We start from the raw sequence: 17,880 nt of genomic DNA, 5'->3' as shown, positions 1-17,880 counted from the left end.
GTGTGTGTGTGTGTGTGTACCTGGACAGGCTCCTGCTGCTTGAACACAGGGCTGAGGTCCGGCAGGATGAGTCTGACGTACTCGTCCTTGGTACACTCCTCTGCGATCAGCAGCACGTTGGGCAGGACGAACGGCACCATGTCTGGGTTTACAAACTCTGAGGTGAGGGCTGGGAGGATACGATACACCACCACTCTCTGGGGTGGAGAGGAAGAGACAAGACACAAAGAGGCTAGGAATAGTGGCTTTAATCAGAATCATTTTTATTAAATCACCTTTGAGCACATATTTGCAAAATGGCCAATCCCAATTTGACTGGATTACTGAAGACCACGTTCCAAACTACCTGTCCACTGAGCATGAAGCATTCTACTGTAGGAATGTACAACTAGGACACTAAAATGACCTGTAAGAGCAACACACACACAGTGAACACTAACCTTGGGTAGCTTGGGCAAGACCTTGGGCAGGTTTTTGTAGAACTGGGATTTCTGCAGGTTGTCCCTCTGGAAGAGGGAGTCAAAGTAGGCCAGCGTCACCGCCCCCACGTCATCAAAGAAGGGGATCTGAAGCACCCAGACACAGAGAAGGGATTATTCAACTCAACTGGGTGGTAATGGCATAAAGCAGGATCAATAACTTCATCTTGCTTCAATTCTCTGAAATCACTTTTTAGGAAGACGATCTTGAAACGGGCCTTCAACCGACGACACATATTCAACCGACGACACATATTCAACCGACGACACATATTCAACCGACGACACATATTCAACCGACGACACATATTCAACCGACGACACATATTCAACCGACGACACATATTCAACCGACGACACATATTCAACCGACGACACATATTCAACCGACGACACATATTCAACCGACGACACATATTCAACCGACGACACATATTCAGGTTTAGCTTTATTAATGAATCAGAAAATCTAAAAGGTATTTCTAAGTATTTATCAGTTAGCTGACTTGGTGAGCGGGTTTTAATGTGTAAAAAGTAGAATGTATCCTGTTGTATTAGTGACACAAGGTCATAGTTGGTGACACGGGGGGTGACCTGACCTTGGTCATCTGGTCAGCGTCAGGGCGGACGTTGGGCGTGACATTCAGCAGCATCTTGACGTGCTCCCTCACCTCCTCAGGAATCTTATTCAACATGGTGGGGCTCAGTCTGCTGAGCTATGGACAGACGGGGGGGGGAAAGACAAGAGAGAGATTTAACAATTCAAAAAGTGTGGAATCAATGAAGCATTACAAATATTGCAGTGCACTTGGGCATTAATATCCCTGTCCTTTTCTCCCCAAAATGATAAGACGTGATGCATTCTGACTAAGGTCTGCTGTCTGAATGAGGTCCTTGGGTGCTGTCTCTCCAGAGAACTCTAACTTTATGAAGAGGGCAAGAACTCACAACTTTGATGTATATTTTTTACTAGCAATCATGTGGACTTGTTCTGGCCATCAAGCCTTCATCTCATTCCCCGGCCCTCACCTGGTCCAGCTGTCGGCTGAAGCTCTTGAAGATGTCGTGCTTGTTGACCTGCAACACCGGCTTGCCCTCGTTGAAGACGGCGTGCATCACCACGCCCAGCGAGTACATGTCCGAGGCGGCGTCGCAGCTCACCGACAGGATGTACTCGGGGGCCAGATACTCTGGGTTGGGCAGGCAGAGCGGCGGCAGGTTGGGCTCCCACTCCTTACAGGAATACTTGGGCTGAGGGAAGGAGGGAGGGCGGTGGAGACAGGTATGTAAGGATATATACAGATCGACATAGAGGAAGAGATACATACAGGTGCACACATGCAGATGCGCTGAGCGTCTCACCTCGGCATCGGAGGGGTTGATGGAGGAGATGCTGAAGTCAAAGCCCATGATCTTCCAGGCTCCGCTCTTGTTGAGGATGATGTTCTCCAGACACAGGTTCCCATGGACCATCTTCACCCCGCTGTGTAGGAATGACAAGCCCTCCGAGATCTAAGGGAGATGTGAAGGAGGGGGAGAGAGAGGGAGGGAGAAGAGAGAGAGATGAGAGTAGTCAGAGGGAGATGTGAAGGAGGGAGAGAGAGAGGGGAGGGAGAAGAGAGAGAGATGAGAGTAGTCAGAGGGAGATGTGAAGGAGGGGAGAGAGAGGGGGAGAAGAGAGAGAGATGAGAGTAGTCAGAGGGAGATGTGAAGGAGGGGAGAGAGAGAGGGGAGAAGAGAGAGAGATGAGAGTAGTCAGAGGGAGATGTGAAGGAGGGGGAGAGAGAGAGAGAGAGAGAGAGAGAGAGGGGAGGGAGATGAAAGAGATGAGAGTAGTCAGAGGGAGATGTGAAGGAGGGGAGAGAGAGAGGAGGGAGAAGAGAGAGAGATGAGAGTAGTCAGAGGGAGATGTGAAGGAGGGGAGAGAGAGAGGGAGGGGGAGAAGAGAGAGAGATGAGAGTAGTCAGAGGGAGATGTGAAGGAGGGGGAGAGAGGGGGAGAAGAGAGAGATGAGAGTAGTCAGAGGGAGATGTGAAGGAGGGGGAGAGAGAGGGGAGAAGAGAGAGAGATGAGAGTAGTCAGAGGGAGATGTGAAGGAGGGGAGAGAGAGAGGGAGGGAGGGGAGAAGAGAGAGAGAGATGAGAGTAGTCAGAGGGAGATGTGAAGGAGGGAGAGAGAGAGGGGGGAGAAGAGAAAGAGATGAGAGTAGTCAGAGGGAGATGTGAAGGAGGGAGAGAGAGAGGGAGGGAGAAGAGAGAGAGATGAGAGTAGTCAGAGGGAGATGTGAAGGAGGGGAGAGAGAGAGAGGGAGGGAGGGAGAAGAGAGAGAGATGAGAGTAGTCAGAGGGAGATGTGAAGGAGGGAGAGAGAGAGGGAGGGAGAAGAGAGAGAGATGAGAGTAGTCAGAGGGAGATGTGAAGGAGGGAGAGAGAGAGAGGGAGGGAGAAGAGAGAGAGATGAGAGGAGATAGTCAGAGGGAGATGTGAAGGAGGGGGAGAGAGAGAAGAGAGAGATGAGAGTAGTCAGAGGAGATGTGAAGGAGGGAGAGAGAGAGGGGGAGAAGAGAGAGAGATGAGAGTAGTCAGAGGGAGATGTGAAGGAGGGAGAGAGAGAGGGAGGGAGAAGAGAGAGAGATGAGAGTAGTCAGAGGGAGATGTGAAGGAGGGAGAGAGAGAGGAGGGAGAAGAGAGAGAGATGAGAGTAGTCAGAGGGAGATGTGAAGGAGGGAGAGAGAGAGGGAGGGAGAAGAGAGAGATGAGAGTAGTCAGAGGGAGATGTGAAGGAGGGGGAGAGAGAGGGAGGGAGAAGAGAGAGAGATGAGAGTAGTCAGAGGGAGATGTGAAGGAGGGGAGAGAGAGAGAGGGGAGAAGGGAGAGAGAGATGAGAGTAGTCAGAGGGAGATGTGAAGGAGGGAGAGAGAGAGGGAGGGAGAAGAGAGAGATGAGAGTAGTCAGAGGGAGATGTGAAGGAGGGGAGAGAGAGGGAGGGAGAAGAGAGAGAGATGAGAGTAGTCAGAGGGAGATGTGAAGGAGGGGAGAGAGAGGGAGGGAGAAGAGAGAGAGATGAGAGTAGTCAGAGGGAGATGTGAAGGAGGGGGAGAGAGAGGGGGAGAAGAGAGAGATGAGAGTAGTCAGAGGGAGATGTGAAGGAGGGGGAGAGAGAGGGAGGGAGAAGAGAGAGAGATGAGAGTAGTCAGAGGGAGATGTGAAGGAGGGAGAGAGACAGGGAGGGAGAAGAGAGAGAGATGAGAGTAGTCAGAGGGAGATGTGAAGGAGGGGGAGAGAGGGAGGGAGGGAGAAGAGAGAGAGATGAGAGTAGTCAGAGGGAGATGTGAAGGAGGGAGAGAGAGAGGGAGGGAGAAGAGAGAGAGATGAGAGTAGTCAGAGGGAGATGTGAAGGAGGGGAGAGAGAGGGAGGGAGAAGAGAGAGAGAGATGAGAGTAGTCAGAGGGAGATGTGAAGGAGGGGGAGAGAGAGAGGGAGGGAGAAGAGAGAGAGATGAGAGTAGTCAGAGGGAGATGTGAAGGAGGGAGAGAGAGAGGGAGGGAGAAGAGAGAGAGATGAGAGTAGTCAGAGGGAGATGTGAAGGAGGGGGAGAGAGAGGGGGAGGGAGAAGAGAGAGAGAGATGAGAGTAGTCAGAGGGAGATGTGAAGGAGGGAGAGAGAGAGGGAGGGAGAAGAGAGAGAGATGAGAGTAGTCAGAGGGAGATGTGAAGGAGGGAGAGAGAGGGAGGGAGGGAGAAGAGAGAGATGAGAGTAGTCAGAGGGAGATGTGAAGGAGGGAGAGAGAGATGGAGGGAGAAAGAGAGAGATGAGAGTAGTCAGAGGGAGATGTGAAGGAGGGGAGAGAGAGGGAGGGAGAAGAGAGAGAGATGAGAGTAGTCAGAGGGAGATGTGAAGGAGGGGGAGAGAGAGAGGAGAGGGAGATGTGAAGAGAGAGAGATGAGAGTAGTCAGAGGGAGATGTGAAGGAGGAGGGAGAGAGAGGGGAGGGAGGGAGAAGAGAGAGAGATGAGAGTAGTCAGAGGGAGATGTGAAGGAGGGAGAGAGAGAGGGAGGGAGAGAGAGAGAGAGATGAGAGTAGTCAGAGGGAGATGTGAAGGAGGGAGAGAGAGAGGGAGGGAGAAGAGAGAGAGATGAGAGTAGTCAGAGGGAGATGTGAAGGAGGGAGAGAGAGAGGGGGGGAGAAGAGAGAGAGATGAGAGTAGTCAGAGGGAGATGTGAAGGAGGGAGAGAGAGAGGGAGGGAGAAGAGAGAGAGATGAGAGTAGTCAGAGGGAGATGTGAAGGAGGGAGAGAGAGGGGAGGGAGAAGAGAGAGAGATGAGAGTAGTCAGAGGGAGATGTGAAGGAGGGAGAGAGAGGGGAGAGAAGAGAGAGAGATGAGAGTAGTCAGAGGGAGATGTGAAGGAGGGAGAGAGAGAGGGGGAGGGAGAAGAGAGAGAGATGAGAGTAGTCAGAGGGAGATGTGAAGGAGGGAGAGAGAGAGGGAGGGAGAGAGAGAGAGATGAGAGTAGTCAGAGGGAGATGTGAAGGAGGGAGAGAGAGGGAGGGAGAGAGAGAGAGATGAGAGTAGTCAGAGGGAGATGTGAAGGAGGGAGAGAGAGAGGGAGGGAGAAGAGAGAGAGATGAGAGTAGTCAGAGGGAGATGTGAAGGATGGGGAGAGAGAGGGAGGGAGAAGAGAGAGAGATGAGAGTAGTCAGAGGGAGATGTGAAGGAGGGAGAGAGAGAGAGAGGGAGGGAGGGAGAAGAGAGAGAGATGAGAGTAGTCAGAGGGAGATGTGAAGGAGGGAGAGAGAGAGGGAGGGAGGGAGAAGAGAGAGATGAGAGTAGTCAGAGGGAGATGTGAAGGAGGGGAGAGAGAGGGAGGGAGAAGAGAGAGAGATGAGAGTAGTCAGAGGGAGATGTGAAGGAGGGAGAGAGAGAGGAGGGAGAAGAGAGAGAGATGAGAGTAGTCAGAGGGAGATGTGAAGGAGGGGAGAGAGAGGGAGGGAGAAGGAGAGAGAGAGAGATGAGAGTAGTCAGAGGAGATGTGAAGGAGGGGAGAGGGAGAGGGAGGGAGAAGAGAGAGAGATGAGAGTAGTCAGAGGGAGATGTGAAGGAGGGAGAGAGAGAGGGAGGGAGAGAAGAGAGAGATGAGAGTAGTCAGAGGGAGATGTGAAGGAGGGAGAGAGAGAGGGAGGGAGGGAGAAGAGAGAGAGATGAGAGTAGTCAGAGGGAGATGTGAAGGAGGGGAGAGAGAGGGAGGGAGAAGAGAGAGAGATGAGAGTAGTCAGAGGGAGATGTGAAGGAGGGAGAGAGAGAGGGAGGGAGAAGAGAGAGATGAGAGTAGTCAGAGGGAGATGTGAAGGAGGGAGAGAGAGAGGGAGGGAGAAGAGAGAGAGATGAGAGTAGTCAGAGGGAGATGTGAAGGAGGGGAGAGAGAGGGAGGGAGAAGAGAGAGAGATGAGAGTAGTCAGAGGGAGATGTGAAGGAGGGAGAGAGAGAGGGAGGGAGGGAGAAGAGAGAGAGATGAGAGTAGTCAGAGGGAGATGTGAAGGAGGGGAGAGAGAGGGAGGGAGAAGAGAGAGAGATGAGAGTAGTCAGAGGGAGATGTGAAGAGGGAGAGAGAGGGAGGGAGGGAGAAGAGAGAGAGATGAGAGTAGTCAGAGGGAGATGTGAAGGAGGGGGAGAGAGGGAGAGGGAGAAGAGAGAGAGATGAGAGTAGTCAGAGGGAGATGTGAAGGAGGGAGAGAGAGGGAGGGAGAAGAGAGAGAGATGAGAGTAGTCAGAGGGAGATGTGAAGGAGGGAGAGAGAGGGGAGAAGAGAGAGAGATGAGAGTAGTCAGAGGGAGATGTGAAGGAGGGAGAGAGAGAGGGAGGGAGAAGAGATGAGAGTAGTCAGAGGGAGATGTGAAGGAGGGAGAGAGAGAGGGAGGGAGAAGAGAGAGAGATGAGAGTAGTCAGAGGGAGATGTGAAGGAGGGAGAGAGAGAGAGGGAGGGAGAAGAGAGAGAGATGAGAGAGTCAGAGGGAGATGTGAAGGAGGGGAGAGAGAGGGAGGGAGAAGAGAGAGAGATGAGAGTAGTCAGAGGGAGATGTGAAGGAGGGAGAGAGAGGGGAGGGAGGGAGAAGAGAGAGAGATGAGAGTAGTCAGAGGGAGATGTGAAGGAGGGGAGAGAGAGGGAGGGAGAAGAGAGAGAGATGAGAGTAGTCAGAGGGAGATGTGAAGGAGGGGAGAGAGAGGGAGGGAGAAGAGAGAGAGATGAGAGTAGTCAGAGGGAGATGTGAAGGAGGGAGAGAGTAGAGAGATGAGGGAGAAGAGAGAGAGAGAGAGTAGTCAGAGGGAGATGTGAAGGAGGGAGAGAGAGGGAGGGAGAAGAGAGAGAGATGAGAGTAGTCAGAGGAGATGTGAAGGAGGGAGAGAGAGAGGGAGGGAGGGAGAAGAGAGAGAGATGAGAGTAGTCAGAGGGAGATGTGAAGGAGGGGAGAGAGAGGGAGGGAGAAGAGAGAGAGATGAGAGTAGTCAGAGGGAGATGTGAAGGAGGGAGAGAGAGAGGGGAGGGAGAAGAGAGAGAGATGAGAGTAGTCAGAGGGAGATGTGAAGGAGGGAGAGAGAGGGAGGGAGAAGAGAGAGAGATGAGAGTAGTCAGAGGGAGATGTGAAGGAGGGAGAGAGAGAGGAGGGAGGGAGAGAGAGAGAGAGATGAGAGTAGTCAGAGGGAGATGTGAAGGAGGGAGAGAGAGAGGGAGGGAGATGTGAGAGAGAGATGAGAGTAGTCAGAGGGAGATGTGAAGGAGGGGAGAGAGAGGGAGGGAGAAGAGAGAGAGATGAGAGTAGTCAGAGGGAGATGTGAAGGAGGGAGAGAGAGAGGGAGGGAGAAGAGAGAGAGAGAGAGAGTAGTCAGAGGGAGATGTGAAGGAGGGAGAGAGAGGGAGAGAGGAGAGAGAGATGAAGTCAGAGGGAGATGTGAAGGAGGGAGAGGGGGAGGGAGGGAGAAGAGAGAGATGAGAGTAGTCAGAGGGAGATGTGAAGGAGGGAGAGAGAGGGAGGGAGAAGAGAGAGAGATGAGAGTAGTCAGAGGGAGATGTGAAGGAGGGAGAGAGAGAGGGAGGGAGAAGAGAGAGAGATGAGAGTAGTCAGAGGGAGATGTGAAGGAGGGGGAGAGAGAGGGAGGGAGAAGAGAGAGAGATGAGAGTAGTCAGAGGGAGATGTGAAGGAGGGAGAGAGAGAGGAGGGAGAGAGAGAGATGAGAGGGAGTCAGAGGGAGATGTGAAGGAGGGAGAGAGAGGGAGGGAGGGAGAAGAGGGAGGGAGAGAGAGAGAGATGAGAGTAGTCAGAGGGAGATGTGAAGGAGGGAGAGAGAGAGGGAGGGAGAAGAGAGAGAGATGAGAGTAGTCAGAGGGAGATGTGAAGGAGGGAGAGAGAGAGGGGAGGGAGAAGAGAGAGAGATGAGAGTAGTCAGAGGGAGATGTGAAGGAGGGAGAGAGAGAGGGAGGGAGAAGAGAGAGAGATGAGAGTAGTCAGAGGGAGATGTGAAGGAGGGAGAGAGAGAGGGAGGGAGAAGAGAGAGAGATGAGAGTAGTCAGAGGGAGATGTGAAGGAGGGGAGAGAGAGGGAGGGAGGGAGGAGAGAGAGAGATGAGAGTAGTCAGAGGGAGATGTGAAGGAGGGGGAGAGAGAGGGAGGGAGAAGAGAGAGAGATGAGAGTAGTCAGAGGGAGATGTGAAGGAGGGGGAGAGAGGGAGGGAGGGAGAAGAGAGAGAGATGAGAGTAGTCAGAGGGAGATGTGAAGGAGGGAGAGAGAGAGGGAGGGAGAAGAGAGAGAGATGAGAGTAGTCAGAGGGAGATGTGAAGGAGGGAGAGAGAGAGGGAGGGAGAAGAGAGAGAGATGAGAGTAGTCAGAGGGAGATGTGAAGGAGGGAGAGAGGGAGGGAGGGAGAAGAGAGAGATGAGAGTAGTCAGAGGGAGATGTGAAGGAGGGAGAGAGAGAGGGAGGGAGAAGAGAGAGAGATGAGAGTAGTCAGAGGGAGATGTGAAGGAGGGAGAGAGAGAGGGAGGGAGAAGAGAGAGAGATGAGAGTAGTCAGAGGGAGATGTGAAGGAGGGAGAGAGAGAGGGAGGAGAAGAGAGAGAGATGAGAGTAGTCAGAGGGAGATGTGAAGGAGGGAGAGAGGGAGGAAGGAGGGAGAGAGTAGTCAGAGGGAGAGGGAGAGAGAGAGAGAAGAGAGTAGTCAGAGGGAGATGTGAAGGAGGGAGAGAGAGAGGGAGGGAGAAGAGAGAGAGATGAGAGAGTCAGAGGGAGATGTGAAGGAGGGAGAGAGAGAGGAGGGAGGGAGAAGAGAGAGAGATGAGAGTAGTCAGAGGGAGATGTGAAGGAGGGAGAGAGAGAGGAGGGAGAAGAGAGAGAGATGAGAGTAGTCAGAGGGAGATGTGAAGGAGGGAGAGAGAGAGGGAGGGAGAAGAGAGAGAGATGAGAGTAGTCAGAGGGAGATGTGAAGGAGGGGGAGAGAGAGGGAGGGAGAGAGAGAGAGATGAGAGTAGTCAGAGGGAGATGTGAAGGAGGGAGGAGAGAGGGGAGGGAGAAGAGAGAGAGATGAGAGTAGTCAGAGGGAGATGTGAAGGAGGGAGAGAGAGAGGGAGGGAGAAGAGAGAGAGATGAGAGTAGTCAGAGGGAGATGTGAAGGAGGGAGAGAGAGAGGGAGGGAGAAGAGAGAGAGATGAGAGTAGTCAGAGGGAGATGTGAAGGAGGGAGAGAGAGAGGGAGGGAGGGAGAAGAGAGAGAGATGAGAGTAGTCAGAGGGAGATGTGAAGGAGGGGAGAGAGAGGGAGGGAGGGAGAAGAGAGAGAGATGAGAGTAGTCAGAGGGAGATGTGAAGGAGGGGAGAGAGAGGGAGGGAGGGAGAAGAGAGAGAGATGAGAGTAGTCAGAGGGAGATGTGAAGGAGGGGGGAGAGAGAGGGAGGGAGAAGAGAGAGAGATGAGAGTAGTCAGAGGGAGATGTGAAGGAGGGGAGAGAGAGAGGGAGGGAGAAGAGAGAGAGATGAGAGTAGTCAGAGGGAGATGTGAAGGATGGGGAGAGAGAGGGAGGGAGAAGAGAGAGAGATGAGAGTAGTCAGAGGGAGATGTGAAGGAGGGAGAGAGAGAGAGAGGGAGGGAGGGAGAAGAGAGAGAGATGAGAGTAGTCAGAGGGAGATGTGAAGGAGGGAGAGAGAGAGGGAGGGAGGGAGAAGAGAGAGATGAGAGTAGTCAGAGGGAGATGTGAAGGAGGGAGAGAGAGGGAGGGAGGGAGAAGAGAGAGAGATGAGAGTAGTCAGAGGGAGATGTGAAGGAGGGAGAGAGAGAGGGAGGGAGAAGAGAGAGAGAGATGAGAGTAGTCAGAGGGAGATGTGAAGGAGGGAGAGAGAGAGGAGGGAGGGAGAAGAGAGAGAGATGAGAGTAGTCAGAGGGAGATGTGAAGGAGGGAGAGAGAGAGAGGAGGGAGAGAAGAGAGAGAGATGAGAGTAGTCAGAGGGAGATGTGAAGGAGGGAGAGAGAGAGGGAGGGAGGGAGAAGAGAGAGAGATGAGAGTAGTCAGAGGGAGATGTGAAGGAGGGAGAGAGAGAGGAGGGAGAAGAGAGAGAGAGATGAGAGTAGTCAGAGGGAGATGTGAAGGAGGGAGAGAGAGGGAGGGAGAAGAGAGAGAGAGATGAGAGTAGTCAGAGGGAGATGTGAAGGAGGGGGAGAGAGAGGGAGGGAGGGAGAAGAGAGAGAGATGAGAGTAGTCAGAGGGAGATGTGAAGGAGGGGGAGAGAGAGGGAGGGAGGGAGAAGAGAGAGAGATGAGAGTAGTCAGAGGGAGATGTGAAGGAGGGGAGAGAGAGAGGGAGGGAGAAGAGAGAGAGATGAGAGTAGTCAGAGGGAGATGTGAAGGAGGGAGAGAGAGAGGGAGGGAGAAGAGAGAGAGATGAGAGTAGTCAGAGGGAGAGGAAAACGATAAGGAAAAGAGGCATGAAGCAGATAAAGATAGGGGAGATAAGACAGTGAGCAGAAAGACAATCTGTGATATTAACTAAAGACTTGGGGATCAGTAAAGTACAGTCTGATTACTTCATCTCACGTGTCCTAGGCATTTTAGTTGACGTACATAACACACAAATTCAAGCTGTACTTGACAGAGGGGTTTTTTCATACCCAGAACAATTATGTAGCATTGACATTTCCCAGCATTCCTCCTTAAAGAGGCAATCTGCAGTTCATACAATAACAAAGCGCAACTCCACCAATGTTTTGGTAAAAAGCCGAAGTGTGGGGCTGGAAAATGTTTACCACCCCCAAATTCCTAGACAGAGCTATGGATGCAATAATTGATCATCCATTACATCAACATTATAGTTTTAACGATGTTTTAAGACTAGTGTTTGTTTACAATAACAAACAAATTAGTAAAACAAGCTTTGGGTTCTGATGGGGTACGACAGTTGAACTAAACTCATGAGGCATTTATAAGTTATATTCTTCAAGAATCAATGGGTAGATATAATTTATTTATACGAAAGAAAATGTGTATAGCAATCACAGATTGCACCTTTAAATAGCTGTGTGACTAAGCAGGGGAGTACAATCTAATCAATTATGCCCAAAAATATGCCTGGGACACAATTTAATAAACAGAAAGCGAGGTGTGGTTAGTTCAATTGGGTTTGAAACATACATCTGCCAAGCAATATACATAGCAACAAGACGTGTGTGCGTTCATTTCAGGCTGTGTGTGTGTATGTGCACGATTGCATGTGTGTGTATTGGGTCTCACCTGCAACAGGCCATACTTGGTCTCCACGTCGTATAGCTTGTAGTCCTTGATGTCTGTGGGCACGGGGCTGGGCAGGTTGTCCCACTGACCCAGCACATTGGACAGACTGGCAAACACTGGCTCTGTACAGAACGCCAGGCAGTCCCTGAAGGAGGGAGGGAGAGAGGAAACAACAGTGTCAATTATTACAAACAAACAATGATGAAGAAAGAAGGAGTGTGTTAAAAATGACAGAAAAGAGGAACAGTAAGATAAAGAACAAAAGAAACGGGAGATGATGGTGAACTAGACTTCCTCTAGTTCACCATCTCCCATTTCTTTTGTTCTTTTGATTGAGTAATAAAAAGGTAGAGAAAGAGTGAGAGAGAGAAAGAAAGAAAGGTAGTGTGTGAGAGAGAGAGAGGTAACGTGAGTGTGAGAGATATCAATTAGGATCTGGCTAAAAATACATGAATCAGTTATAGAACCCATTGCCCTTTATGGTTGTGAGATCTGGGGTCCTCTCACAAGACAAGAATTCACAAAATGGGACAAACACTAAATTTAGACTCTGCATGCAGAATTCTGAAGAAATATCCTCTGTGTACAATGTAAAACACCAAATAATGCATGCAGAGAAGAATTAGGCCAATTCCCTCTACTTATCAAAATCCAGAAAAGAGCCATTCAATTCTACAACCACCTAAAAGGAAGCGATTCCTAAACCTTCCATAAAAAAAGCTGTCATCTTCAGATAGATGAACCTGGAGAAGAGTCCCTAAGCAAGCTGGTCCTGGGGCTCTGTTCATAAACACAAACAGACCCCACAGAGCCCCAGGACAGCAACACAATTAGACTCAAACAAATCATGAGAAAACAAAGAGAATTACTTGAACAGAGCAAACTAGAATGCTATTTGTCCCTAAACAGAGAGTACACAGTGGCAGAATACCACAAACGTAAGGAAAGCTTTGACTATGTACAGACTCAGTTAGCATTCCAATAAAGCCCCTTGAATTGAAATAGAGCGAGAGAGAGACTGAGTGGGTACCGCTTGTTCCACTTCCTCTGGCAGGTGTATGTATTATTCAGTACCAAGTCTGTAGAGCTAGGCCCAAAACTTTTCATCACATCTTGCTGCATGTGTGTATGTGTCATCTGTCGTGTGTATTTATCCATTTTTTGCATGGGTGTGTATGCATGACTTCCTTGTGTGTATGCATGATGCGTGTGTGTTACACGTGTGTGTGTCTGTGTGTAAAGGCTCCTAGCAGAACTCGGCTAGGCGAAGTGAACATCTGTGCTCACATACTCCCTTAAAATACCCTCACTTGAAAAAACTAGAAAAAAAGTGGCAATATTACTGTTAGTCCCTCTTGAGAGCTAGTACACATCCTTAAAATAGTCTGAATTAATCTAAGATAACTCAAGAGGTCTGTAATTATAATTGACATTTTTGCAGAGGAAGTCTTAGTCTCACAATTTTACATCTTACCAATATGTTTGGTGCAGTGTTTCTGAAGTGAAAGAATATGCATGAAAATGATTAGTCTGTTGTTGAATGACAACAAACACTTCATTGAAGAATCCCTACTGTTGACCAATCACAGACGAAGGGGTGTTTGCTACCAAACTAAAAAAAAATGGTGTGCTCGACTCCTGGAACACCAAAACAAACAAATGTCAAAAATGTAGTCAGAATTTACACGCAAAGTGTTTGGACTGGGAAGTAGACGGTAAGTTTAACTCACCTCGACTCCTCCAGTGGGTGCTGGACAGTGAGCAGACGAGGGTGACGCAGTCTGGTGAGCTGCTGCACACCTTTCTTCAGAGACTCAATGATCTGGTCCTTGTCAAACTTCTGATACTTCTCCACCATCTTCTTATCAAACACAAACACAGCCACCTCCTGGAAGAACAAACAATAAGACAGGAATTACCATCTGCATCAGGACAACCACTGACAGTTTGTCAGTTGGAGATGGTCAAACGAGTCCCATCTATCCTTTGAACAAATTGTGGAAAACAAATGTGTAAGTTCTCAGTCTGCCCAAGGACTGGGTTGGGAGACATTGTTCTAGTTTAGTATAGAACAGTCCATGAAGCCCCCAGGCAGCCTCACCTGTTTGGTTGACTTCTTGGTTCCGTTGTAGATCCTCCAGCACATGCCGGGCCCGCCACTGGCAATGTGACGGCCCACTTCAAATTCACGCGTCACCGGGTTGCCCATAACGGCGCTGGTCATGTCGGCCGTCACCTTGGTGACAGTGCTCTTGAGCTTGTTCAGCATGGACTCCATGGTGACTCAGCCTGACCTTTGACCCCTGGGGCGGGGGGAGACATAGGTCAGAGGTTACAACTATATGGTATTCTGAAAAGAAGGCTGAACACACACACACACACACACACACACACACACACACACACACACCTTTCGTATGGAGAAAAAACCTAGTCTATTAGTAACACACACTGACAGCTTGCCACCGAGAGCAAAATAACAAAATGTTGCACATTAAAGTGTCCTGTGATGGCTGTAGACAGAGCTATCCAGGTCTCTGATGTGTACCACACACAGTACTGCAGAGTACACACAGTGGGCAAGTCTGAATACACAAACCTCCTAAATCAGTGACTTAGAAATGAGAGAGACAGATCTGAACAGGAGTCAATATCTCTGTATTATTAGTATGCATTGTCTGCACTCGCGTCTGACAAATCCCAACAAGTGCTGTCCAAACCCCGGCACGACAACAATAGATTCAGAGTGAATGAACACATTCAGACATAATATCCTATTAGCATATCAAGCAGTGGGCCCTACGTTTCAAATGGCACCCTATTCCGCATTTAGTGCACTAGGCCCTGGACAAAAGTAGTGCACTATATAGGGCATAGGGTGCCATTTGGGACGCATACTGGAGCTGTGGGTTCGCACGCTAAACAGACTAGTGAGGGAGCCATTGACCCCATGTTTAATTATAAACTTTATTGAGTCACTGTCTGAAGCCTCTATCTGTCCTGTCGGTCTCCGCAGGCAGGGTATAACATCATTGCTCTCCTCAACACCTGGGCTTGGTGCGGATGTTGTTGCCAACAGCCAAAATTGAGTCAGTGGACACTGCTGGACGTGGACTGAGCCAAGGGCTTTAATCTTGAGCAGGGAGGGAACCAACCGGCCCATAAAACCCATTACTTAATCAGCCTCTTCCCCACTGTGTGTGTGACTAACTTTCTGTCTCTCATTACTGCCTAATACATCATGGCCAAAAAACTGTTGAACACACACTAGAAATAAAGCAATGATTCACACAGTGGTTGCCATAACAATGAACTGAAAATTCTGTCCCAAACTAAATGTGTGGACTAGGGCTACGCCACTGCTTATAACTAACTAGAAGTTAAATATAACTACAAGAAATGTAAGACGTATCAAATAAATTATATCCAACTCAGGGCTCCAGCTATGCATTTTGTTTTCTAACTTGCTATCTAAGTGGCTAGATGTCAAGATCAAGCTTCTTGGTTACAGCAGAGACATCCTGAATCAAGATTGATGTTGCTGGTGTGAAAAGATTTACACAATAAAAAGTATCAAAGTCTACATGTGTCTGCTGTGAAAAGATTTAATGTATGAATTAGACACAATATCATTCCTGAATGCAATCAATGTGTCATTTCAATTTCCTCTGGAGAATCTCACCTTACTGTTCTCTGCTATTGACATCTTCACATTGATTACAGATATTGAAATAGAGCTGAATGAATGTACATGAATTAGACCAAAATACGTCTTTCCCAAGCTGTGTTAAATTAATTAATGTAGACCTAACTACTGTATAAAACTCCATACCAGTGTTTTACAAAATGCCACCATGGCAATGTTTGCTCAATTGTATATAGATTGTTTATACAATTGAGTATCTTCTGTTTAACTCCACATAACTGGAAATCATTATCAATTTAGCTATTATTTTTATTTCTACTGTAAAAACTGTTATCAATTGCTTTGCTTTATCTTGGCCAGGTTGCAATTGTAAATGAGAACTTGTTCTCAACTTGCCAACTGGTTAAATAAAGGTGAAATAAAAAAATAAAAAAAATAAGTTAGGCTACATTTAACACTCCACTTCAATATGGACCTTATGATCATAAAAGTGGAATCAATTTAGCTACTTGTTACAATTGGTTGAATTTATTTCCCACTGTGAATGTGCCAATCACAGAGACTTTCCCCTCGTCACCTCATCGTCTGTGTAGCTGACTAAGTAGCCAGATCACATGACTCAGGTAGGAAAGCTGAACAAACACAAGCAGTTAGTTAACGTTAGCTGGCTTCTATGATAGGCTATCCATACCAGTGCGTCTGCCGACGGCCAGTTCAGCAATTGCGGAAGGAACGCGGTTGTGTGACAGGGTTAGAGCTTGCAACACCATGTAGCTAGCTACGATTAGCTTCCTGCTAGCTAACGTATTGGCGAAACCAATACCTGTCCTGTTTGTTTAACCGGTTTTTGTTAATGTGGCTACCCAGTTAGCTATCCGCATAACCTGGCATGGATAGATAGCTATTTAGCTATCGCATAGCAGTAGGCTAGGTAGAAAGCTAGTTAAAGAGACGTCACTTTTGACGTTTGTTGAAATGCCGTGTTGCGTTTGAGTCTGAATCAAACCATATCATGCTTACCTATGTCAGTGGTTTTATGATTCCAAGTAGTTTAAATTGGAAAACCGCTGTCAGTGACGGCTGTGGTACACAGCCTCCATCCCTTCCAGTCCAAATTTCTGGTTGACTTCTTTGCTAAGCTAGCTTGCCACTTACTGTAAACGTCACTTCCGGCTACTCTATCAGATAAGTGCCCTTTCTGTTTATTTGGGAGCACTTTTCTCATGATTATACCAGACAAGTGATTACGCCCTTCTGTATAGTGTTTGAATATTTCATGCATATCTATGTCCAATGGTTGCTCAAATGAGAACTGGAACTTCCAATGATGTTTAATGAAAGTCTTATTGTACTGTATTTAATAGTTTTTCAACAAAGTGCATTTCAAAACAATTCAACGCATTAACTACAAAACCTGAATCGGCAACATTACAGATCATGTGTAATATTCTGTTGACTAAAATATGTAAAGCTCAAAACTAGGCAGCAACATACAGCAGCAGTACAGAAAATGCTCTAGAATTTAAAACATTGTACCAATGATGCAACAACTTAACCCGGGTGTATTCACTAGGAACCACACAGGAAAACTGAAACAAACAGGGACCCATTTGAATTTGTCCAACAGAAACGTATTTTCGTTGCACAACTTTTCTGCTAGGGTGTGCAACTAATGAATACACCCCTGGATTGTATGATTTACACTCATTTCAATAAGTTAATGCACTCCTTCAAGTTATGCTAAAAACATGGCACTTATTTGAGACAAAGCATTCATTTGTAAGACAACAACAAACTACAAAAGTAAAAACTTTTGGCTGCATTGTAAACATTCCACCTTATGATTAAACTTTCAAACCAATGCAATCAAAGCCTATTACAATCCAATAGAATAGTTAGTATCAACTCTGTGATTAACAGATATGAAACATGTTCTTGACAGCAGTGGGAAACAGTTCCACAATTAACTAAATGAATACCATTTCAAATAATTCAGTTTGTCCCCAACAGAATTGTACAGATATAAAAGTGCTACATTTACCAGCATTATTCCCTTTTATTATTCTACATTTAACAGCATTATTCCCTTTACCAGTTATAAATGCTACATTTACCAGCATTATTCCCTTACCAGTTATAAAATGCTACATTTACCAGCATTATTCCCTTACCAGTTATAAAATGCTACATTTACCAGCATTATTCCCTTACCAGTTATAAGATGCAGTCAACGAAATCCAAAACAATACATCATTTGTTAAGACTGTCAATACAATAAGTGTGTTCAATTTCATTTAAGGTATAGAAATTGAGTGTAATGCTTAATCGTCAAAAGAGATTTGTGTTCAAGCTTAATATCCAGCCTAAACTTCTATTTACAGTACCTAAATTAAAATCTACCTGAGAAAACTAGATACTTGATACCAAAACCAGCCCTGAATAAATTCAGTTAGATCCTATGCATGTTAGTTTTAGATAAATGTTTCACCAACATCACACATTTGCCACTGTGTAGGTTTCAACAAAATCAAAGGTTTTCCTGACAGGCATCAGCTAAGGAAAGCAGAGAATGCTCTCATTCACCAGAAATAAACCCTTGAGGCACCTGGGTAAGTGCATCTCTCCTTGTTAGAACAACAATTGCTACTAATAACATACTATGGCACAAACTAGCATTCTAGTGTTGAAAAGCAAAGCCTGAAGAAACATCACTAAAAGACAACACTAACTAGGCCAAATCAAATCAGAAGAGTCATTTCATCCCATGTGCAAAATCACCTGGCAAAAACTTACTGTATCCTGAAAAACTATTGCCAGCACTGTGGAAAATGTTGGCATAACGAAGAACAAACACGCTTGTTAAGGCGACAAGGATCCCTACTGCCCAATTCCAAAATCAACCCTTAGACCCACCCCCTATGTAGTATGCCCTTGTGTAGACCAGGGGCACGTTCAGCAGGATTGAACGTTCAGATATAAATACGCTATGTAGA

The 17,880-nt window shown here is 47.6% G+C and overlaps 1 protein-coding gene across 3 annotated transcripts in view; it reads right to left on the bottom strand.

The window, feature by feature from the left end:
- scyl2 (SCY1 like pseudokinase 2) overlaps positions 1–16,042 on the bottom strand; it is a 30,892-nt gene extending 14,850 nt beyond the window's left edge. For 2 of the 3 annotated variants that reach the window (XM_046296872.1, XM_046296874.1), the window contains exons 1-9: positions 15,908–16,042; positions 13,343–13,544; positions 12,972–13,129; positions 11,242–11,386; positions 1,841–1,990; positions 1,508–1,729; positions 1,078–1,194; positions 441–566; positions 21–197 (exon numbers count right to left, since the gene is read on the bottom strand). In XM_046296872.1, the coding sequence (XP_046152828.1) occupies positions 21–197; positions 441–566; positions 1,078–1,194; positions 1,508–1,729; positions 1,841–1,990; positions 11,242–11,386; positions 12,972–13,129; positions 13,343–13,519 (1,272 nt within the window). In that variant the 5' untranslated portion in view covers positions 13,520–13,544; positions 15,908–16,042. Of the gene's footprint in view, positions 1–20; positions 198–440; positions 567–1,077; positions 1,195–1,507; positions 1,730–1,840; positions 1,991–11,241; positions 11,387–12,971; positions 13,130–13,342; positions 13,545–15,578; positions 15,685–15,907 lie in introns of those variants that run through there. The other variant, XM_046296873.1, reaches the window with a different exon arrangement.
- Positions 16,043–17,880: the final 1,838 nt, after the last annotated feature.

The sequence above is a fragment of the Oncorhynchus gorbuscha genome, linkage group LG14, assembly GCF_021184085.1.
Source record: "Oncorhynchus gorbuscha isolate QuinsamMale2020 ecotype Even-year linkage group LG14, OgorEven_v1.0, whole genome shotgun sequence".
In the NCBI taxonomy this organism is placed as follows: Eukaryota; Metazoa; Chordata; class Actinopteri; order Salmoniformes; family Salmonidae; genus Oncorhynchus; species Oncorhynchus gorbuscha.
The sequence above is the reverse complement of the archived record's forward strand: the minus strand, read 5'-3'. Positions and strand labels throughout refer to the sequence as shown.